General features: G+C 36.4%; 3 protein-coding genes and 1 long non-coding RNA gene across 4 annotated transcripts in view; 2 read left to right on the forward strand and 2 right to left on the reverse strand.

Moving 5' to 3' along the window:
• LOC124173293 overlaps positions 1 to 685 on the forward strand; it is a 42,259-nt gene extending 41,574 nt beyond the window's left edge. Inside the window, exon 6 of the mRNA XM_046552811.1 lies at positions 680 to 685. Coding sequence (XP_046408767.1) covers positions 680 to 685 — 6 coding nt within the window. The remainder of the gene's footprint in view (positions 1 to 679) is intronic.
• Positions 686 to 7,043: 6,358 nt separating this feature from the next.
• Positions 7,044 to 13,084, forward strand: LOC124173240. Its single transcript, XR_006868470.1, has 2 exons — positions 7,044 to 9,402; positions 12,150 to 13,084. It is a non-coding gene; the product is annotated as an uncharacterized LOC124173240 (long non-coding RNA).
• A 3,420-nt stretch (positions 13,085 to 16,504) lies between these two features.
• Positions 16,505 to 18,452, reverse strand: LOC124173254. The gene is made up of 5 exons (XM_046552773.1): positions 18,376 to 18,452; positions 17,897 to 18,061; positions 17,192 to 17,430; positions 16,811 to 17,018; positions 16,505 to 16,731 (listed from the first exon to the last, which is right to left on the reverse strand). Exons 1-5 carry the CDS (start codon positions 18,428 to 18,430, stop codon positions 16,526 to 16,528), a joined length of 873 nt encoding a protein of 290 aa, XP_046408729.1. The 5' UTR covers positions 18,431 to 18,452; the 3' UTR covers positions 16,505 to 16,525.
• Positions 18,453 to 18,471: 19 nt separating this feature from the next.
• LOC124173255 lies at positions 18,472 to 20,340 on the reverse strand. Its single transcript, XM_046552774.1, has 5 exons — positions 20,074 to 20,340; positions 19,742 to 19,954; positions 19,333 to 19,542; positions 18,854 to 19,018; positions 18,472 to 18,540 (listed from the first exon to the last, which is right to left on the reverse strand). Exons 1-5 carry the CDS (start codon positions 20,294 to 20,296, stop codon positions 18,482 to 18,484), a joined length of 870 nt encoding a protein of 289 aa, XP_046408730.1. The 5' UTR covers positions 20,297 to 20,340; the 3' UTR covers positions 18,472 to 18,481.
• Positions 20,341 to 24,188: the final 3,848 nt, after the last annotated feature.

The raw sequence follows: 24,188 nt of genomic DNA on the forward strand, positions 1-24,188 counted from the left end.
GAATTGTTCGTAATTTAATTGTCCATGATTTCCCAAAAGTGTGAAACTCATAGGTTTGCATGTAGGGGTGAAATGAAGCTTCTGGTACATTGGTTGGCATGTAGAGGTGAAAGGAAACTTCTGGTACATTGGAGTTCATCCTCTCATGTGTTCTATAGGTAGTTTGATTTAATGAGTTACGGGTTTTGTAGTATTAGAATATTTAAATGCAATTCATTGTAGGCAAACATTCTACTTCTCAATATTCCAAGATGAAGATTTCTTGTTAAAAGGTAACATGTTTTTAAGGTATTATATGTCATAAGTTTAAGGAAGTGACTTCTAAACTAAAAACTCTAATCTTATGGATAAATGTCGAAGTTAAAGATAAAATAATATAACGACATTGAAGAGTGCCTATATTCAAATCCATGATATATCAATCCATTGATTAATATGTGAATTCCAAACAATCATAAGTCTTCCAATATTTTTCAATTATGAAATTATAGATTCTTGTAGAAGATTGTTTGGTGTGTTGGAAGATATTTAATAATTGATGCTCATAAATACTGCCATTGCATTTGTGTAAATAGAGTTAATATTTTATCTCACTATGAATATTTAACTAATATTTACATTGCATTTTGATTGTGATTGCACTACTTTTCATTCCATTAATTTATATTTTCTGTTTCAGAGATGAATTTGGCCTGGTATACATAGGATTGTGATGGAGCCAGTCCTGAAGATGAAAATTTTCTTCATATTCATTTATTTTCTTTAAGCCACTCAGCTTTTATTTGGTTAACTGAATTACTTGTGTATTTAGTACTATTTTTACACCAATTTTATGATTATAATTAGACCTTAATATTGATTTCATGTTTGCTACATGGCACTTTTTCATTCGGTAGGTAGTCACATTTTGAGATGCATATTGTTTTAATCTTGTCAACACATAATATAGTCAGCCTTTTCCTGATCATGCCACTATGATATTTTTATTTTTTATTATATCACTTTGCATCTCATTTACGCTATAAGTAAATGGAAGGAACGTACCATTTTGGCTTGCCAATGTAATCCTACAATTTATATGAAAGCCATCGTGCACGTAAATCTATTTGCAACATATACAGCTCTTTCCAGATTCATAATCATATTTTGCCGGATGTACTCATGATTGTGTAGCCCTTTGATAAACATTAGTTTGTTTTGGTTCATTGCTCTGACCTTGTTTGGCCTCATTCACTTGTGAGACATTTCCCTGTAGTTTGCAATTATAATGATGTAGGCATAACATTGTGTAGTAGTCAAAACACTATATTCGTCAAAGATTATTAATTTCAAAGATATGCTTTACAATTTAAATGTGATGTAGAATATCAATTAACAATCTTGTTATATTTGACATGCAATAGTTAAGATGGGATTTTTTTTCAGTTTTTACTAGTTGGAAGGCATTTATGAAATGTCGTAATTAAGTAATTAGGTTCTTATATTCATTTTCCTACATGTTTGTGACCTTAGCCCATTTATATTCTTGCTGGTCTTTTTCAAACTTTCACTGACGTTAGAGAAGATCATTGCAATCATTGATGCATGTTTATATTTCCAACATTCACCTATCCTTTGTATAGTATTCAGTTGACTGGAAATAGAAATTTGCTTATTTATAAGCAACAGTAAATTTCTCCTAATCATCAGGATTGCTGCTTGGTTTTCAAGGATTGAAGTGAATATAATGGTTATACATGTTGCCAGTTCTCTTTATAAGAAATGTAGCTATTCTTAATTCATGCCTTTTTGAGGCCTCCGTTCTTTTGGTTTCATCGTATATCTAGGGCATATTTTTTTTAAATGGCTCTTTATTTGTCCAATCTTCCATTTGATAAATGGGTTTGGGTTTTTTATTAATTTTTATGCTTCATAATTTTACTTTTTTCTTATTTTTGGCATTAGTATTTGTTACTCACTCGTTTCTGTAATTTTATTATTTGTTAAACAATATCTATCGTCTCTCTGCTACCTGGGGGTAACAGAAATGTGATTCGTATGATGTGTTGTTTTTTTCCAAAAGAAAATCCATTTAAAGTAATTGATTTTTCTAAGGTATTTCTGAATTGATAATTTAACTGTGCTACAACACTCAAGTTGGTAAGACAAGATTAATCATTCAGAATATGTAAATATTTTCCATTAGATATAAATAAAGTATTATTATTTCATTAACTAATCTGCAGTAGTGTCATTATATATTGATTTAAAAAAAAACATTTAATAATCATGTCTAATGGTAAATATTTTACATGTAAATTTCTTAATGATTATCGCCAGTAATTGATAATCTAGGATAATGAGCGCATATCAGTGTGGAAAACTATGCATCTCTGAATAATTCTCTTTTGTATCTGTTGGCTTATCTCTGAAGAGGAATGGCAAGATATCCTCACTTAAGGTATTGCCTGTTCTCATTTATTTAGCATTATTTTTTTTCAATTTTTTTTATTTTCTAAAAATGTCATGATACTGTGTGAAAGTAATGTATTTTTTCAATAATAAAATCAATTATTTAGTAGTTGTTAGTGAATGCATATTGTTTGTATAATTAAATTACTTATGAAACTTACATTTGGGGAAAAAGCATTACATAGAATGTGATGTTATTAAACTAGAATTTTTTTAATTTTGCTGCAAACTGTTGTGGAGCTTTATCCAATATAGCACATCATGCTTCATACAGATAAAATAAATTTTGAATGGCTCAAATTTTCAGTGATTTATTTTGGTTTGAAAGCTGTATCCCGTATCAGGTGTATAAGATTCAATCATGACAAATTTTGTAACAAAGCGCAGAAGGACCTTCTGATGTTCACCTACTAATTTCCATGATGCTTTTTAGTGCTCTGCTCCATAGCCCACCTTATCCTTGAAATTTTTTAATCTAATCGCTAATCAAAGGTATTATTATATTTTTTAAATTTTGTTATGCATATGATATGAATCCATTTAAAGAGTAAGAATGATAAATATCCAGCTCAAGCCTCTGTTATTGTAACTATATTGCATTTCCTTCCATTCATAGGTTGATTAACTAGGACCTTTTTCCCCACCAAATTCTAATGCGGCAATTTGAATTTACATATTCACGTATGTACAGACATTTAATGTATTTACTACACTCCCCAATAACTCGAGGCTGTGGAATAGTATTTTTTGTCTGCTGAAACGTTTCCCTGTGCCCAATGGAAGCACAGAACATGTATTGCTGTCTACAGTGACAACTGAGTTATCATTCCATCAAACAATACTGACCTACGGCTTCATCAAATGCTTGTTTTCACGTTCCTCTCGGTTTTATACCGATGTTTTCGCTAAATTATATCAGGCACTCCCCCTATCTATTTTCACATATGGTGCCAGTGTCAAAAATCCTTTTTCTTTCAAAACAAATATAGTTTTTTAAGATGTAAGGAAGTTATTGAAAAACATATGCTGATTAGTGGGATCAGGGAAAATATTGAGAAATTATAAGAGGGTTCAGGATTATTATTTTCAGGATGCTTATTTTCATGTTTCTCTCGGTTTTATGCCGACGGTTTTACTAAATTCTATCAGACACTTCCGCATTCCAGTGTGAAAAATCCTTTGTCTTTCAAAACAATAAAAAGTATACACGATATAAAGAAGTCATTGAAAAACATGCGATCATTAGAAGGTTCGGGGAAAACCTTGAGAAATTCCAGAATAACACTTGCTTCCTCTCCTAACTTTCGATCAAATTCGTTTACCACCGCCTGGTTGAATCCTAAAGTCGTCTGAAGAACATAATCACCGAAGTTTAAAGCCTAATCTAAGGCTTGTTTTTAAAGAACAATTTTGCACTGCGGCGAAGTGAGGTATCATTTTCTCATCAATCGACAAATGATGCGCAAGTATGACGAATAATAAAAATTTATAACTAAATCAAGTCATCAAATATAGGCCATGATTTACAAATCTGTCATTTCCCTGGCGAAAAATCTGTGTAACAAATATGTGTAAAAATATGGTAAATTATGTAAAATTACACATTTACTACACTTTTCTACTCACAAAGTTACACAAATCGTACATCCTGTACATCATTGATACCACAACCGTACTCAATGTGATGCATCAGATGTTACACAGATTGTACCACTAAGTTACCAGTCTATTCATGCACCAGAAGTGTACTCAATATATACACATCAATCACTATTTTTGGGGACACAAATGTCATCACAATTTTACCTAGTTGCGATACCATTATATTATGTAATTATTATTTTTTAATATAAAGGATTAAATATCGTATTTTGAAACTTGCGCCAAAGTCTAAAGCGACCGGCGGCCATCTTGCATACCATGTCCCAACAGCCCAACAGCCGTGGCGCTGAAACATTCGCAGCTACTGTATTTTGTGACTTTGCGAATTAAGCTATGCTGTAGAATCTTATATTTTACAAGCAAATTTACGTTGAAGTACGCAATGGAAGAAGTAAATAATCCGTGTTTCGCAATGAAGACTGGCAAAAAGGAATTGGTAGAATACCATTTCAGGGACTTTTTAAATCGACGCCGGATTAAGTTCCTGTCTGTTTCTGTGTACTGAATTACCGGGTAAAGTGGATCCTAGCGGCACGAAGAGAGATATAAGAAAATATCCTTGTCAGCATCAACACATATCTGCTGAGCTGACCTTGTAAATGTAAGTAAATGGAACATTTTTTCTATTCGTTAGTAAATCACCGAGGTTGTGCATGTAATCTTTCGTATGTACTAATACGATTAATGAACCGCTAATTTCTGTCCAATAAGTATTTAAGATTATTAATTACTACGTTCACAGTTTAATTACAATTTAGCATGATCTTTGCTTTCGCGGCCATAGTAAGAATACAATCCATTCAGACCGATTAAGTGGAAATATCAGGGTTCTCGCAGAAGAATCCACTTTGTTAGCAGTTAGTTATGGCATTAAAGTATCAGTCTCAACCTCAATTAAATCGTATACGAAGAGTTTTTTCTTGAAAATGTATAACCATTGGAAATACGTCGAAGAATAATAATAATTAATAAGCTGTTCAAAACATAGCCATCAATTTAGCTCTCTCCGATCATTATCATTTAGGTATTGATTTGTGCTTCAGTACATTTTTTACGAATGCCTAAATTGCAATGAAAGTCATAAAGAGTTATAATGTTATCAATTTTCACAATTTGCTGGCAATTTCAGTAGAAGTTGGAATTGGGGCAGAAATAATATCTTCGGAAAATAATATTTCAACTGGTTTTTATATATATTGGATGTCAGTTTGTGAATGCAGTGTACATAACAGGACATAACTGAATTGTCGGTAAGACCTGAAGATGCTGGCAATAATGCTGGTGAAACTATCGTTGTACAAAATGTCTCATGCGACAGATTCCTATAACATATTATCATCATGAATATTTACAATTCTGTGAAAGACATAACGCATCTACCTTTGAAAATGAAGATTACAATGTATATACTTTGTTAATTTCATTGCAGATTTCCAAGTTGGCCCTAATTGGAGGCAACACTTCTAAATAAATGATTTTAACGAACTATCCGGTATGTCATGAAAGACATCTTGGAAGCCAACTATAGCTGGATAGGCTACAAAAATAAAAGAGTATTTTCTTAGTTTGGCCTGAAAACAATAATTTTAGGTAAGTTTTATATTACATTTTTTCATCATTAGAGGAGAGATACTATCTGAGGCAATTCTAAATCAAAAGGATATTTCTTTGTGAAAACACCCCAAAAACATCTATCCCTTTCTTCAGTAAGACTTATTTCTTATTAAGCTCTTCATTCCCACTACATAAGTTATTGTCTAACATATCTCTTCCTTATTTTCCATATAAATTGATCCTTCAAAAATTTTATGAATTACCTATGATGATTAATTGGACCAAATGTTGTTGATATCATTGTCATAGAGAATACCCCTTTTACAGATGCAGTTCGACTTTATCACCTAGGTGCTTTATCTAAGGAATTAGAAAATTACACAAAGCATTGGCTTAGACATGACAAATTTAGGGATGCCTAGAAGCATAGGCGGATCCAGGGGGGGGCATGGGGGCACGTGCCCCCCCCAGACCCTCAAAATTATGCAAGATTTTTAATACGGCCCCATTATCATTGCGTTCGTTTTGTAACACGAGGTATCCTTGTGCCCCACCCAGAACAAAATCCTGGATACGGCCTTCCTTGTGCCCCTCCCAGAAAAAAATCCTGGATCCGCCCCTGCCTAGAAGAAAGGCCATCATATTGATCATCCTAATCAGTAGTGCAGTTCTCACTTCTTTGCAGCATTAGTGTGTAATTAATTTTCCCATATTATGTCAATTGGTGTTTTAACTTATAAGTTATATTGAATAAAAATATTAAATTTCCTAAATTTGATATCTTTGTGGAAGTATTCTGAAGCTGTTTATTAGTGTGGCTTCTTTTAAAATTCTGTTAGAAAATAAATAGAGTTGTGATAACATAAATGCATAAAATTACTAGAATTTATTTTTCTGTTAATAACCAAATGAGTTTGATTAATGGTTGCACAAAAGTCCGCAGAGGTGATGACCATGTTGTCAAAGCTGGCCAGCGATTTAAATGGAAGACATAACACTGGCTTGGGGAAGAAGAAAATCTCAGGAGCCTGGCTTCGTAAGTTACTTCAAATTTTATTTTACCTATTGGCTTAATATAAGTTGGCTGGAATCAACATGGTATGAGGTATAATAAATATGAGCAGTAACTTAAGGGGTTGTTATTCATGAAAATGTTGTGAAAAATAAGGTTCTCTCAACCACTGTTTCATTTCATTAAAAAAAAGAAAGATTGTTTTGACAGAAAGTGTAATGTTATGCATTAAACCAAATTTTTGTCCATTTTATCAAGTTATAAAATTTTGCTTGACAAATGTTCTTAATTTTACTTTTTCATTTAACAGGAACTATCAAGATCATCAAGAGGGAGTAGAGGAGGCAACAATTGATGGTTTATAGTTCTTCTTCAAACAGCAATAAAGATTGATTTTTAAACATTCCTGCATTTATGTTTTTAATTTTAATCCTAATTGCATGGTACCCTTGTTACCATTATTGTACACCTGTGTACTAAATGGTACTATAGTGTACATCATGTACCACTGCAGGCTCTGTACTCACTGTACACAATTCAGCGCCAGTTGTTACACAAGTTACACACAAAACCTACACAGATTGGGCCACTTTACCACAAAGTTACACAGATTGTACACTGGAGTTATAACTATGTACACTATGGTTACACACAGCCTTCACAGAGTTTACCATTTTCCTACACTAATGGTACACTCAAAAGTTACCATTAGGTTACACAAATGTTACCATTCTTTTTCGCCAGGGTTTCGCCCAGATAGGATTTGTTTGAAAAGTTTATTTTTTCAATGATATAAATATACATTGGCTGAATGATTTCCTTACCAAATTCACGCCTTATCGTCTTCTTTCGACCATTATCTTGTTGGGAAAGTCAGTGATAACCTAAAATATTAAAAAACGGAAAGTTTCTGATATCTATTATTGACAGACCCAAAATATGCCTATTGTCACCGATAGAATATGTATTTGAGAAATACGTAATTTTTCTCATACAAAATCATTAGAAGACCTGGTGAAATTTTTTAATTGAAGAGTATCAACTCAATTCTTTTTTTATTTTTTCCTCAAATTCCGCCTAAAGAATAAGGAGAAAACATTAATGCAATATTTTAGTTCTTCCTCTACTTAGGACACAACATTGATTTTTGAAAATGAGTTAAATGAAAAGTACTAATACCTTTTATTGGGTGTTTCGAAAGAGGACCGCCATGATGCACTACACCAGATGTCTCGTCCTGTATTTCAAAGGCTCCGTCAATATCAGCACCTATATTTACGTCACCAGCCTTATTCTCAAAATTTATATGTGTACAAATTTTGTTTCATTGCACCAAAATGCATTCATGTATTTCATTATCAGACATTAAATCACAGGTCGAAAGTCATTGTTTTTGCATTTAATATGTGTAAAGGATTCATTTGTCTAAAGAATGCAAGGTGAAGCCACTGGTTTCAGAAAAGCTCAATATTTTCTTAACATGCAGCCTTATGGCAAATTGACGAAGCTGGGCAGGACATGATGGCTAAATGCTGAAAGAGTACCGTTAGGCATGGCTTCACATCTGAGGGCTTATGCCCCCCCCCCCCCCCAGGAACCCCTATATAAAAGGGGGAGAGCTAGGAAACGTATGTATTTGGCATTCATTTATTTGCATAAGAAATCCTCCAAAGAAAAAATGCGGCTTTCGTCTCCTGGGTCAAGAAATGTCCACACATATATTGTCGTCTTTAGTTGAGAAAAGGTTAAATACACTGAAAGCGATATCTTTTTAATTATATTGAATTAGTCACATGATTTATTTCTTTACTATCAACTATGTAAAGGTGCTTTGCGGCAAACAATGTTACTTAACCTTATTTATGTACTTACTATAAAAGTTCTGTTTTGCATGGATTTTATTGTTATTTTACAAATTAGCAATGTGTTCAATGAATTGCCATTTTGCTATTCCATGTTGACTTCCTGTGATTTAAATATTTCCTCAATTTGTCACTCAATATGAAGTATGGGCATATAATTGGATTCCTTGATTTTTAAAAACATTTTACGCATGTTCACTGTGTTCATTTTACATTGTCACCATAGGTGTATTCAAATTGAGCATTTTGTCATGAATGTGTTTGTGGCATTGGAAATAATGCAGAGGTCACTAACATTTTTTTCCCGGTTGCCTGTTTGAACTTAAGAGTAGCTCGTTATGCCAATCGGGAGATGAGAGACAGAGGTCCTCCTGATTTTCAACCAATTACATTGTTGGTGTGTATTTTTACGAGGTGTGGATGGGGGAGTTGTTTGCTGATCTATACCCTACCTATCGTGGCCACACTTACCTTTTCATAGTCAATCGCTAGTGTTCCACATGTGATTGATTTTGATTCTCCATGGATAGACCCCAGATTTACGGGCACATAATGGTGGGAGACAGCCATTTTGTGTGGTGGGTGTCTCTTCTGTGGTACAACCTTGAGAGAGGCAGGGGAAGTTTTTCTCTTTTCAACGAATCTTTAATGCATTTTATTTTCTGTACTAAATGCTTCCTTTGCTCATAAGTTATCCAGCTGCCATTGGACTTTGCGTATACGGCCAGAGCATGACGGAATTGCAGAGAGTTTTGCTGGATGTTGGATGCTTTTATTCTCCAATGATATTATCAATAGGATCCAATGACTTGGGGAGGAAAGTTAGATTTCATCAGCTGATGAGTAATTTCCAGTTCTCAGGTACACAACAAAGGTAGTGTTCACAATATTTTTGAAACTTTTTTTCCATTAAATGAACTGCTGATTTCCTTCGAATCTAGAGGAAATATTTTGGCATCAATGTGTTCGTTGTATTTGGAATCAAAATCATTTAGACTAATTTCATTTTGATACATTGATTCAGGAATACAATATATTCCTTTATTCAGCCATGTAAGGGTGCTTCAAAAAATTGCGTCACTAAGCGACCTGTACACCATAACTATTATTTCCATAGCAATTGTAAAAGCTTATATTTAAATGAATTTATTTTCCTTCCATAACACATTGTTATACCAATTAAGCATTTACATTTCCTTATGTGGTTATTTAAACTCGGGATGTGATGGATATTACTGTACATTACGATTCTGAAAAACATTTTCCATCTCCACGGTGTTTCGTTTTTGGTCAATGTCACCATAGCTGTTTCCTTATCAAACGCAGTGAAAACATTTAGGCTTTACTAAATAAGTGGCCTTGAAAATGTTGTAGAAGTCACTAAATTATAATTTAAAATGCACTCTGACAGCAGTTAAATTAAACCCATTTTAGCCTATGAAGCCGCTCTCGATTTCAATAGCTGGTGCGTGAGAGGAAGAAGTTTTTAATTCTTGAATAAATGCATTGTAATACTGTTCTTTTGTGGTTTGTGGAGGGGGGTGTTGATTAGCTGATCTTCCCTCCGGGTATTGTTGTTGCACTTTCATTTTCCCTGTCAAAGCCTAACATACCTTTAACTGTTTGTCCTGCAATCTTCTTGAGAGGCTATTTTCAATTCCTTCCCAGAGATTTCACTATATTTTATTGTTTGCTGATAATCAATTGTCCACTGCCAAGTTTAACGTCCATCATGACAACTCACCATGTCATCTCCACAGCCGGACCCATCAGTTACGAGTAAATTCTTCTGTTAACTGAAAAGCTTGGTTGTTTTTGCATTCAATCATGTGTGTGCACGAAACGCGAGTGTTACCTGATCATGTGTTTATTGGTATAAGTGCTTTAGTGGGAACGGATATTTAACAAACTGATCATCATTACAAAATAGATTTATTTTAGTCTAATAGTGGCAATTCATTTGCCTTCATGAGAGGCACCTTGCATGATATATTAATGCATGAGCTCCAAAAAGAAGGTTCTTTGGAGTATGCTATTGTACAATTTATTCACATCATATCAACTTACCCTGATCCCTTGTATGAGGTATTTGATATCATTTTGGCATTAGTTGAAATTCATGGCAGTACTGTATGGCTGGTGGGGAATGTTTTGTTCAGGACTATGAATCACTAATACTTAATGCATGTATTAAAAAAATTAAAAGCCATAACAGCAAGAAACATATTTTTTTAATTTTAGCTTAGCAAATATATCATTACATGCCATGCTGCCAGTGTGTGCTGTAATAAGAAGCATATTGCATCATGTATCAATGCATGGGCTCTTGAAGGAGGTTTGTTGAAGTACACTTGTATAGCCTATCTACCCATTCCAGCAATTTTTTACACAGGAATGTGGAACTCTGTTGTCCCATGGAGGGGTGGAAGATTCTCATTCAATCTTTGATTTCAGGTTTCTGTGTTATCGTGAATGTTAACGGGAAAAGTATTTTTTAGGGGAATGGGGCCTTTTTAGGAGGGGTCTTGAGTTATGGTGACATTAGGGCATCCATGATTGGGGATCCTGCCAGTTGGTGAAACTGAAGGGATCTGCTGGCATGTACCCAGTTCAATTGGATTTTTAAATATAATGCATTCATGTTCAAAAGCCTCAAGTGGTAAATTCATCTCCTTATTTTCAACTCTAATTTGTTTACGTTTTGTATGCGTAACCCACCAAAACTTTTTATCAAATGAATTAAATTTTTGTTGAATTTTATGCATTTGTTTTTTCATGAGTAGTTGATAATTCATTGCATTGTCTCTCACTTAAGTTGGGATAGTCTCTTTTAATATTTCTCTGTTTTAATTCATCAATAATGTATGCATGGTAGTAAGGTACTATGTACATAAAAATTGAATGTCTATGTCAGCACATTTCATTCTCCATCCGGCGGCTGCCGTAATTCCACCAACCATCTTGTAGATGAAATGATTCTCTCAGCGATGGCTTCATATTCTAAGGTGGTATTTTTTTGCAAGTCACCATTTTTATCTGCAAATTTGATGCATATCCTTCAGCACAACATGGTGCTTTAGAGATTTACTTTGATTAATAGTTTTTTGGCAGCTGCATTGGTGTACCAGGGCTTTGGTCATAAGTAGTATGTTCTCGTTTTCTGCAATGCTCCACAGATGTACAGGAGAATACATATATGGTATATACTGACGTGGTGTTGCTGCATTGGAAATACACCTATGTAACCTCTGGTATAATCTGTACCCTCAGTAAGCCTGAACAGTCTCTTGTTCATCCACTTCCCTTCCCACTGCTCCCATTAATAAGAGGCTGCAAAATGCTGTAACATCTCTAGGCAATGGCTAGAAGTGGTTAGTGGTTATGTAGTCTCATCAGTGCCAGCTGTGGAATTGCCTCTAGGGTCTTATATATTTAGAACTGTGGTATACCCACATTATAAAAATATTAAATTTCCTAATATGCTTAATAGGTATTATTATCATAATCATCATTCCCAATACATATAATTTTATGCGGCAGTTTTTAAGTTTATCCAGTTTGTTTTTCCAATTATTCTCATGTAGGTATTCTTTACTTGACTGTTCCAGATGGATTTCTTAAGATATGTAAAGGGCAGAGCAGAGGCGAACTAGGACAACAGGAAATCTCTTCCTTTTGTCTATCCAAACAACATTTGGATACTCTGAAGAGAGCCATGCCTCAAGAGTCCCAGAGGCTCAGCTCGAGGCTGTGAAGTGATATATGGATGTTAACCCAGAAGTACTTAAGTATGAGACATTCATCTTAATCCAGGCACAGAAGAGACTGGATTTAATGTCAAGAAAGCAGTCCGGATCTGCCCTGCACACAACTAAACATCAAGAGGTGAAACCCATGGTGTCCACCTGTGCATTTCACTGTTAAAGTATCTTACCTAACAAATCTCACCTCGGGAATAGGAAAGCAACGAATGAAATAGCTGTTGAAAGAAATAAAGTGGCCTGAATTTGAACTATTTTACCCGAAACACTAAAAAATGTGAAACAACCTTTGGTAAATTTTGCTGACAAAATTTCGATTGATTGTGATAAATAAAGATTAATCTCTCCTTTGTTTCTGCTCGTGCAAAAGAATCTTATCAACCTTAAATTGCTGGTAACTGTGTTGCAATACTTAAACATATGTCAACTACTTCATTTTACTGGATGACTTATAGTAAAGTAACTGTCAGTAAGTATTACCACAGACATTTCAAGGTATACAGTTAAGAATTTTATTAATTTGTAAAATCACATTTAATTAGGTTGTTGATGTGATCATGTCATGGTCTTCGATTGTGAAAGTGTATATTCTCTATACTTGCACTACAGTGGGCCATGAAATTAGTTTCCTTAAAACGTTAATTTTTGTACAATCTGCATATACTGGAATACCTTTACCTCTACATTGCAGTCACACTTCTTCTCCTAACTCTGGAAGAGAATATGTGCAATTCATGTGCAATGTTACTTTCAGTTGTAATAAAAATGTTGATTTTGAATTAGCAACTTCTTATTATTTTTTTTCGAAGTTTCACAATAAAAGACCTAGCCTGCTTATGCATTATTCTTAAAAAACATCAGAATTACTCATAAGTGTAACAAGCATTTAATAGTAGCTGTTTAGGAAAGCATTCCCTGCGGAGAGGGGATTTGAGAATACCTCCGCAGTATCCCTGCTTGTCGTAAGAGGCGACTAAAAGGGTTGGTGTCACAATAACTGTGAAAGTTATTGTTCCTATGTAATAAAAATGGGAAATAATAATTTATTCCATCCTGGAGGCATTACAGGAGTGCAATTTATATGTTAGATTAAAACTAAAAGAAGTTATCCTACACACTTTAAAAAAACTTTGACTATAGGAATGACAAAATGACTGACTATATGAATGACTGGCATTTAAATACAGACATTGTTGGAGTGTTTTTAGATGCACCGGAAGGGCATTGCGCAGTTTAATACACAACTCTGGGTCCCTCCTAGAAGAGACTTAACAATTTTGTTGAAGATATGGATAAGTTACCTGTCTAGTATTCTGTTCTTGGTAGCACATGTTTTTCAGAAACAAAGAAAATTTTTCCCTTGTAAAAACCCATGCACATAAAATATAAATACATGGTACAGTAAGAAATTCTAACTTTTTAAAAAGAGGGTGGCCATGGCTCCTGAACTTATCATAATGCATAGATCTTACTACCTTCTTTTGAATTTTAAAAGTAAAAAAATGAAATGGATCATAGTCATAGAAACAGGAAATACAAGAAAACAGTTAACTACATAACTCACTGCTAACATGCAGTGTGGAACTGAATTACAGTATGAAGAGATAGTATGTACTTAAGTAAGCCGGTCCCTCGTGTATCTCAAGCAACCCATATTTTTTGTGCTGGCTCATGAAGTAAATAATGCAAACAAAAACTCAATTTTACCTCTTACTGTTGCATTACTCTATCATGGCAAGAATGTACAATCTATTAGTCAAAATTATTTGCTAAAGTTAAGTGTTCCTGTGTGTCTTTCGCATGAACTTATTGCCTTACGCATCAATATCGCCATCCTGATATCCAACCACCTAAGTTCAAAAATGTCTGCAATTTCAATCCATTATTATTCAATTACAGAAGTCTTTCGGCAAGTTAAATGAAAACAGATTGCTCTTAATACCTTCTAGATGCCTGATAGCAGTAGTTTGGTCTGCTTAATGAGCTGAAGGTGTGGGCAATTGCAAAACCTGAACATCTTGGCATCACATGAGAAAGCTCTAGGTGATAGCATTTTTTACGTTATGAAATTAAATGTCATTACTCTCGAGGAATTAAAACCAAGAATCACTGATGAATATCTGTATCATAACAGTTTTTTTTAATTTTTGTTGCTATCGCCTAAATCTGAGAAAAATCACTTTCTCTGTCCCACACCTCACTGTCTTTGTTGCAGTGCACTTCATTCGCAATGCAACATTTTTTGATCCTTGTCAATGTCATTGATTCAGAATTCATCGTGGGCAGTTGTAAGATATTATAGTGATGAAGGTGAATATTCCTGGTTCAAGTGGAGTGCTGGTGGTGGTTGAACTTTGTGGAGGGAATATGCATTACTAAGACGTAGCATTGCGTGACACAAATGAGTTAAATAATTGTATCCAGTGCTTTGAAGATGGGTCTTCTAGGCTACGTGGTGGATGCTGTAGCAATGGTTGAACTACTATTACAACATAGTGGCACAGCAACGGAATATACCCTGTAATGTTTAAATTTTTAATTTAAGAGCTATTGGGTTTACTCTGCTTCTCCTACCCTCCTATTGGAACATCAGTTTTTTACACTGCTCTAACCTGTGACAAAACATTTTAGTATTCAGTATCCCACTTTGTGAAAGCATTTAGATATTGGAATGCATGGATTGCGAATAAGCAAACATGATGAAATCACAATAGACTTAGTTCTGATTGTTGCAAGTTCTTGGTCATTCTCATTAGGAAAGCATTCCCTGGGAATGGGGACTAGAAAGTCAAACAGTATCCCTGCTTGTCGCAGAGGGCGACTAAAAGGGTGACGGCGCAGCAAAGAGATGGCCAGCTGGATGTCCATCTCTGAGGCATCCTTTAATATTTGGTTCCTATGTACAGCCTCTGCAATGAATGTGCTGTAATGTTAGCAATCACCCTTATTTTTTGTGTATATCTTACACTTAGAACTGGTGGTTATGCCAAATATACTTTAAAATGGTTCATAAAGACAGGCAAGAGACTGTTTTAAATTATATAAATACATGAAAACAAGAATATTGATACATAGACTTACTCAGCAACAAAATAAAAAGTGCAGGGATGTAGGCAGTATTACTGACAGACTGCATGGAATGTATTGTTTTTCATACAGCGCATTGGTGCATCCATGGTTAAAATATTGAGATTTGGAACACGGTTTACAGGCAAAATTGTTGACTGAGGCCCTAGGATAGGAATGCCTAATAATTCATAAATACCAAATGTGGAAAAATAAGTCTTGAAATTGAAAAACAACATTTAAGATGCTTTTTGGCCTGCTCAAGGGTGAGATTTATGCTCATTATTTACGCTCAACAAGAGGGTTCTATAAAAATAGTAAAAAATATTACCTTACCACCACTAAGGAAGATTTTCACTGATACACGCAAACTCCACACACCAGGCGATATAATAAACCGTGTTAACATTCTTTTTGTTACATCTGCAAGATGATTTCCCCCAACAAGACTCAAATAAGTTACATGTAAAAGAAATAAACTACATGGTAAAGAGTAATTTGTTATATCCCAGATGGCACACAGGTCATTGTATCTACTTCGCACACTGATAGCAGCTGATGCCAAACGGTATACCGTAACTCATTGTCACGCTTTGGCGCCAGATACCGACCCCTGACGTACGGTAGGTTCGTCAGATACCAACGCGTGCAATGTCCGCTACAAGTGGTGGATGATGAGATACAAGCCAGCTGGTGGCGCATGAATACAGCATCTGTTGAATCGAATATATCGAACGATCGATAGCATTACGGTTTCGAAATATCGAACCCAAGCCGTACATTATAGGAATCGATAACTCGCAACAAGTAACCCTTGGCCCCCGCGTGAACAAATGCAAAGTGCGTACTTAAGCGAACCACAGACAATTAAAAGGGTAATAGCAAGGGCTCGTCATGCTGTGGCAAGATTAAAAACTATTAGAAAAACTTAACCCCATTACAATATGAATTCCTTCACTCCTAGCATAGTTAAACCCCCAACCCTTTCTCGAATAATATTAGATAACTCCATCAAAATGATCATGGTCAACCAGCAGGGCAACGTTTTCCATTCATACTATATGTCAACATTGTAGGAAACATACACTGTACACATTTCAACACACCAATATAAAATCATTAAACCATATGCAATAGATTTTTTAAATATTTTTTATTTAACAAGGCTCAAAGTCATTGCCAAAGCACAAAGCACTGCCATTCCATTCAAAGCCTGGATTCATTGAGGCCAGGTACTGGGCTGCCCTTGCTGCCTTTTCCTCCTCCGTCCGCCTTTTGGCCTGCCTCAACCATTCTCCTATCCTATTCTTCGCCTTTGCCAGATCTATTACACTTCCCGGCAGAACTTTCTCATTTATAGCAACTGAAAAGATAAAATAAGGTACAGCCAGGTAATTTTCAAGATGTGTGTAACTAAAGGCATTTTTCAAAAGAGAACATACCTAAAATAATATCAATAGCACATGGAAAAGTAGCTTCAAAAGCCACTTTTCCAGAAAATCTCCCGGTCATTGAGTACTTGACTGCCAACTCATTAGTCATCAATGATGTGCAACAATCGTTTATACAATTCGTAGTGGCCGCAGAAATCTGGTCCCCTCCAGAACATTTATACATCAAGTTACTTGATCTCTTCTTTAAGTATTCAACCTAACCAAGGAAAAAAAATTAATTACTATCAGTGGAAGTGGCTTGAGTTGTGCTTAACAATTGCCAAAAATAAGTCACTTTCAAAAATTTGCAAATGTTTTCTCTTCTGAATGACCCTGACATTATTTGGTACACCGGAAGAAAATTTGAAAATGGGAAAGTAAAAATAATACCAAAAACTTCCTGTATTCCGCATTGGAATAAAACTCCAATTCAATACATTTAAGCTCTTCGTGGGAGGTTGCAGAGAGTATGTGAAGAGCCTCATATTCTGCATTCCCCAGGTTGGGAGAGTCATTTCTTACGAGCAAGATACTCTCAATTCTCGCAGAAAGGGATTCAATTTTGTCGACAATCTTGTCGTTCTGGACAGAAATGTACCCCCTCAGCTTTCCAATTGCTGCAATAATATCTAAGATGAAAAAGAGAAAGGATAACATTACATCATGACAAATTAAATATTCATGGAGCGAAAAACTGAAATATAGTAGACCAAACTTACAGCAGGAAATTTTATTTCTTCCTCAAACTTTTTTTTCAAAAGAAATTGTTGCAAATAACAGAAAATGTTCAAATTTCGTAGAAATGAGTAAATACTACAGCCTTTCTCTCAGCTATATTTCTACCTTTAAGTTCGGAGCTGTGGACATGCTTCAATTTCTCAGCACTCATTCAACTACATTTCATTCCACTTCACCTAAGACAATCTTTGCACAACTATGTCCTCTGAATGGGTTATCATTGGGTAAAGAAATTCAAAATGGATCTCTCTTGGTCAGAGACAAATTTTGAGGGCACAAGTGAAAACTACATACACTGACCATTACTTTCAATCATCAAATAAGTCATAAGAATATCAAACAATTATGTAACACTACCTGTGGGATACCCCAACACGGCTGCATCTTCTCCAATGTCTCCTGAAACGGCCATCTGCTCTGGAACGGCATTAAAAACACGTTTACCAGCACCAGGAAATCCCACTCGTTTAGTCAGTCTCCCATCTCCTCCTTGATTTACACTGGCAGCACTCCTTGGCATGGCTATTTACCATGGAATTTAGAAAAGGAATGCATTACACTTCCAGCAAAAATCCTCCATGCATCAACATAATCACTCCAGCAAAGCCAACTACTTTTCATTCCACTTCACCAAAGGGAATCTTTACATTAATATTCTGTGTCCTCGAAATTGCTTTCCATTTGGTAAAATACATTAAAATGGATTTCTCTTGGTCAGGGACAAATTTTGAGTGCACAAGTGAAAACTACATACACTGACCATTACTTTCAATCATCAAATAAATAAGTAAGTGATCATAAGAATTTGAAATCATTAAACAATTATGTAACACTACCAGTGGGATGCCCCAACACGGCTGCATCTTCTCCAATATCTCCTGAAACGGCCATCTGCTCTGGAACGGCATTAAAAACATGTTTACCAGCACCAGGAAATCCCACTCATTTAGTCAGTCTCCCATCTTCTCCTTGATTTACACTGGCAGCACTCCTTGGCATGGCTTTTACCATGGAATTTAGAAAAGGAATGCATTACACTTCCAGCAAAAATCCTCCATGCATCAACATAATCACTCCAGCAAAGCCAACTACTTTTCATTCCACTTCACCAAAGGGAATCTTTACATTAATATTCTGTGTCCTCGAAATTGCTTTCCATTTGGTAAAATACATTAAAATGGATTTCTCTTGGTCAGGGACAAATTTTGAGTGCACAAGTGAAAACTACATACACTGACCATTACTTTCAATCATCAAATAAATAAGTAAGTGATCATAAGAATTTGAAATCATTAAACAATTATGTAACACTACCAGTGGGATGCCCCAACACGGCTGCATCTTCTCCAATATCTCCTGAAACGGCCATCTGCTCTGGAACGGCATTAAAAACACGTTTACCAGCACCAGGAAACCCCACTCGTTTAGTCAGTCTCCCATCTCCTCCTTGATTTACACTGGCAGCACTCCTTGGCATGGCTATTTTCCATGGAATTTAGAAAAGGAATGCATTACACTTCCAGCAAAAATCCTCCATGCATCAACATAATCACTCCAGCAAAGCCAACTACTTTTCATTCCACTTCACCAAAGGGAATCTTTACATTAATATTCTGTGTCCTCGAAATTGCTTTCCATTTGGTAAAATACAATAAAATGGATCTCTCTTGGTCAGGGACTGATTTTGAGTGCACAAGTGAAAACTACATACACTGACCATTACTTTCAAACATCAAATAAATAAGTAAGTCATCAAAAGAATATCAAACCATCAAACAAGTATGTAACAGTACCTGTGGGATGCCTCAACACTGTTGCATCTTCTCCAATGTGTCTGGAAAGGCCCATATTAGATGGTATGGCTTTAAGCACACGCCTTGATGATCCAGGCATTGCTGTTGTTTTTGCCACTCTTTTCTCCTGCATCGCCCGTTTCACTGGGGAAGCAGAAGAAATGCCTTCTGTAGCACTTAGAATTTTTGCTGCACCTGTGGCTAAACCTTCTGTGTAAAAAAAAAGAAACGAACATGAAACCTACAAGAATTTGAATAGAAAATTATGTATAAATGCTCTTTTTTTAGAAGAGAAATTTTCTCCTCTAACGAATGTACTATTGCCGAGATAGTTAATTTCAAAGAAGATTAGTAATGATGTAAAATGCGATTCGTAAGTAACATGCGATTCCAGCATAAATAGACATACCAGGGGGTGAAGGAAGGTCATCAATTGGTAAACTCCTCTCCGTAGAGACACTATCACTCAAGGAGTCACTCGACTCACCGGGGTAGGAAAATCTTTTCGGCTTTCTCTTTCTCTTATTTTCCGGTTTTGAAAAATTGGAGGCAAATGTCTCCAAGTCCGTATCTGGGCAGTTTTCCACTTCTGCCTCCAACGCTCTTGCTTCTATCAGAGAATCTGAGGAAATAAATCGTTCGGAATGAGAGAAGGACAACATAAAAATTTAAGGGAAGGAACTGTATCACTTATAAAGTAAAGAAAAATAGGCATTCTGTCATGGCAATTGCTCCACTTACCAAATTCTCTGGTACAGTATCTTAATTTCAGTTTCTCCCAACCTTCCTCAGGAGCTCTGCAGTTCCTTACAACTCCTCTGACTGCAGCCTGAGTAAAAGATGCTGGAGGGTAGAATGCAAATAGCTCTCCACCATCCTCCCTCACCCAGGAGCATGGAATTGTTTCCACAGACATCTCGCTGTGGCGTCTATGTGGGAAAAATTCTGCAACACACCACTGCATTCTGAAATGTGATTACCATCGTTAACTTTTCCCCAATCTCTTCCAAACCTGCTCACACCACCTCAGGGCCCTTAACACTAATGATATAGCAACTCAGCTACATAATATTCCTGGCTATTTCGTACTGGTATTAATACCACCTTGCACTTAATGTCACTCACAGGCCACACACTCCACTCTCCCAATTTCTTAACTCTATATATGCCAATGCATGTAGAGGATGCAGGTTCACCATAATACTCCTGCACAATGCTGAAACTCCTTCCCATAAATGAAGGCAATGAGTCTTTTGATGCAAAACAATATATCACAACAATTGCTCCATCGTGTGTAATAACGCAATTGTTAGGAATTTGATCCGTAACTCTGAAAAATTTATTTTTAAATTCTTTGAAACATGGCTCTTCTAGCCCAAATGGCAATGGGCCCATATTCCTTCTCTGTTTCAAGAGTGGTTCTTCATCTGTGGGAACCGTAAGCCTGATTGATGATTCTTGCAGTCGTCTAACTATTTGTGGGAGAGGCCTTAATGGTTTGCGAACAAGTTTTTTGATTACTTGCAGATTGTTTTCAAATGGGAAGGCACTAAATGAATCTAATGGCCCAAAGACTCTCGAGTCATCAGCCAAGTGCAGAAGGCCATGCACATTGTATGAAACACTCTCCCTCCCATACACCAATCCAAAGTTCTTCACGAAATACTTCAGCAGTGTTGCTGCATAGTCCAAATTGCAATGATAATTCCTTGACACTAATATTCTTATTGCATAATGTAATGCCAAGAAATGTTTAAAGACACTTGAGGATACAATGCCTTGCAACACAAAAGGTCCAGAATAAATGAGGAACAACCTGAATTCTGTGGCTTTCCATCTTAGAACTTCGGTCAGTGATCGGGGTTTTCGAGAGAACTCTAGTGGAAATAAGTCCTTAATATAATTAATGGTATCATTCAGAGCAGCCACTTTGCTAGCTGGCAATCGCACATGCAGGCTACCTCTGAGTAGAGAAATTAGCATCTTTCTCATAACTCCCAAGCATACAAGATGCATATAGTCCAAAGGAAATTGGGTGACCATAAGAGTGCCTGGTATGCCTTCCAATGGGGAGTGTCCAACATGATGACTTTCATCAACTCTGGCTGAGAAACTTTCATCAGTGCGAAGAGGACAATCAATCTCATCAAATACTACCCTATTAGAGATATATTCACCCTCAATGGTGCATTTTCCACAGCTAGAATAGCCTGAGTGACATTTTACCTGTGAAATAAACGCACGTGCTGGTGCATCACACACATAACCACTTATTTTAATGGTATACACACTGTTTCGGAAGACAATACCACAATTAATCAATGATGTAGCCTCCTCAGCATAGTCCTCAAGGTACTCTGCACATGAGTGAGGTTTCTCAAGACCATGAAAAATTCCCACTACAAATGGCTTAACATCAGGGTGGCCCTCAACACCCATCTGGATTGGCCAAACCTGACTCCCTGAGCTTTTGAATAGGGAAAGACCATCAATGTTACACTGTAAGCTAATGCTTCTACTTTCTCGAATGGCTGGATACTTCTCCAAGATCTTTAAAAGATTGGCCTTGATACCAATATGGCTGTATGTTCCACCACCAATACTTTTTATTATGGTAGAACGCGGAGTCCCCAATAGCGTACGACCATCTGCTGGGAGGGCTAAAAAACAAGTATGCTTCCTCAGGATCTTTAGCAGTTCATTTAATTTCTTTAAAGACACTCCATCAATCCCCCACTCCGCTAAGGCCTCAGAAAAAGTCACTAAGTCATCAACAACCTCATCATCGCCAGACTCCTCACTAGAGGAAATCACCATCTCCTCACCATCGCCAGACTCCTCACCAGAGGAAATCACCCTCTCCTCACCATCGCCAGACTCCTCACCAGAGGAAATCACCCTCTCCTCACCAACCTCTATGTCAGACACTTCATCTACAATGCTCAAACCATCTTCTTCAATCACTTCACCTATGTTCTGCTCAATTTCACATCTCTCAACATTATCCGTTGAAGCACTAGCAATAAGTCTACGGCGATGTCTGGATGACATTTCAGATATAGGCATATGTCGTTTATTAGGCATTGCTATATATTTAAACTCAATTCAGGCGAACAGGATACCCAGCTCAAACTTCCAGCAAGATCTAATGATTGTAACAAACACCAGAAAAACAACGATTAGCTAAACTACCCATTTAAATTACTAAATATATTATTATATCAATTACAAAATATCACTTGTATAAATAGCTTATGTTATAGAAATTTTCACCACGACATCTTCAGGGATATACTATACATCCAAACAGTCCCGTGCAACGTCATACAACGAGTCTATCGAAAGTAATTTCTCCTCAACATATTCCCTGCCAAAATGTTATTCATACGGAGTGAAAATTAACCGCGATAAAGCTCCTTTAACCCTTAGGCTGCGGGAACGTTTTTAAACGTTCTGCATGGTGAGTGCGGGAAAAACGTTTTTCTACGTTTGACCAGATTTTCTTACCACTGGCAGACTTTCCTTAGGATTTTATTGCCGTCCTTTCCGCGGTTGCTTGAACTCGGCCCAACCTAGTGGCAGAGAGCACAAAGGCGTCTTTCGAGGACTGGATACCCTCACCACGGGGAGCGCTACCCAGATTATCCCTTCACCGAGGGAGAGAGCTCCCAGCTCTCCGCGGCACATTCACGAAGAAAACAATTCCAATGAATCCTTACTTTTCCTAGGAATTTTTTAATCTTGTCATTGTCCATTAGCCGGGGAAACTTATTTGAAAGCATTGGTTATTCTTTCTTATACTTTCGGTGGTGGGTCAGTCGCACCTGCGTAATTACCAAGGACATTTCTTTCCTTTGAGTATTATAATCTCGTTCTGGATTTCCCACCGAATGGGTTTCCCTTCGAATATCCTGTCTTTTCCACATGCTCTAATGATCTTTGCTCAGTTTTTCCAGAGTTTCGGTGGTGTACGCTTGCTCCTAATCAAGTACCTACTCGAGTGACTACATATTGTGAATCTCTTCATTTATTTTCACTATGGATAGTGAAAATTTGCCATCTCGGCCAAAAAGGAGAAAGGTTTCTCTCCAGGATGAAGTTCTCATTATTTTATTCGACTCTGATTGTGAGAGTGAGGACGGAAATTTTTCCGATGTGTCTGTGTCTACCAGGGATACTGAGACGGATGAGGATGATGCAAATGATTCCGGCGATGGTGGTCCATTCAATTTGGCTGAAGATATTGAATCCGCATCATCTTCTTGGTTCAGGACTGATGATTTTACTCCTCAGATTTTCCAGTTCGACAGCTCCTCATCTGGTGTAATATCGGACCACCTTCATGAGAATGCCTATTATAACCTTTATTATCCATTACCTTTACCTACCGCATCCAAACATACGTTCCAAATGCTCCCCAAAGTTCAAATCGGCTGAAGTATGGTTGAAATATTGAGAAATATGGTTAAAAATCAATGGATTTTTTTACTGTTTGATATCAAATCGCTCATAAAAATGTCATGCTGGCCAAATTTGAGGAAAAAAATTCATTTACATTTAATTTAGAAAAAGTAACGATCAAATGTTTCAATTCCAATTGTTATTCTTTGAAAGGGCTCAATTGTATTCATGGTCTGTCGTCAGGGGGTAGGGTGGGTAGTCCCGGATTATGAGGGCCCACTACCTGCTAGACACACGCCCGGGGTCGACGGAAAAATATCTTCCCCGTTCATGTCCCGCACACAGTGGCAGAAAAATTTTGACGCTCCCGCAGCTAAAGGGTTAAAAACCTAGTCCGATTTTTATACGTCTACGGCTACCGTCTACTCACTTTGAATCAACTTTCTGGAAGAACT

The sequence above is a fragment of the Ischnura elegans genome (genome assembly GCF_921293095.1).
Source record: "Ischnura elegans chromosome 13 unlocalized genomic scaffold, ioIscEleg1.1 SUPER_13_unloc_4, whole genome shotgun sequence".
Classification (NCBI taxonomy): Eukaryota; Metazoa; Arthropoda; class Insecta; order Odonata; family Coenagrionidae; genus Ischnura; species Ischnura elegans.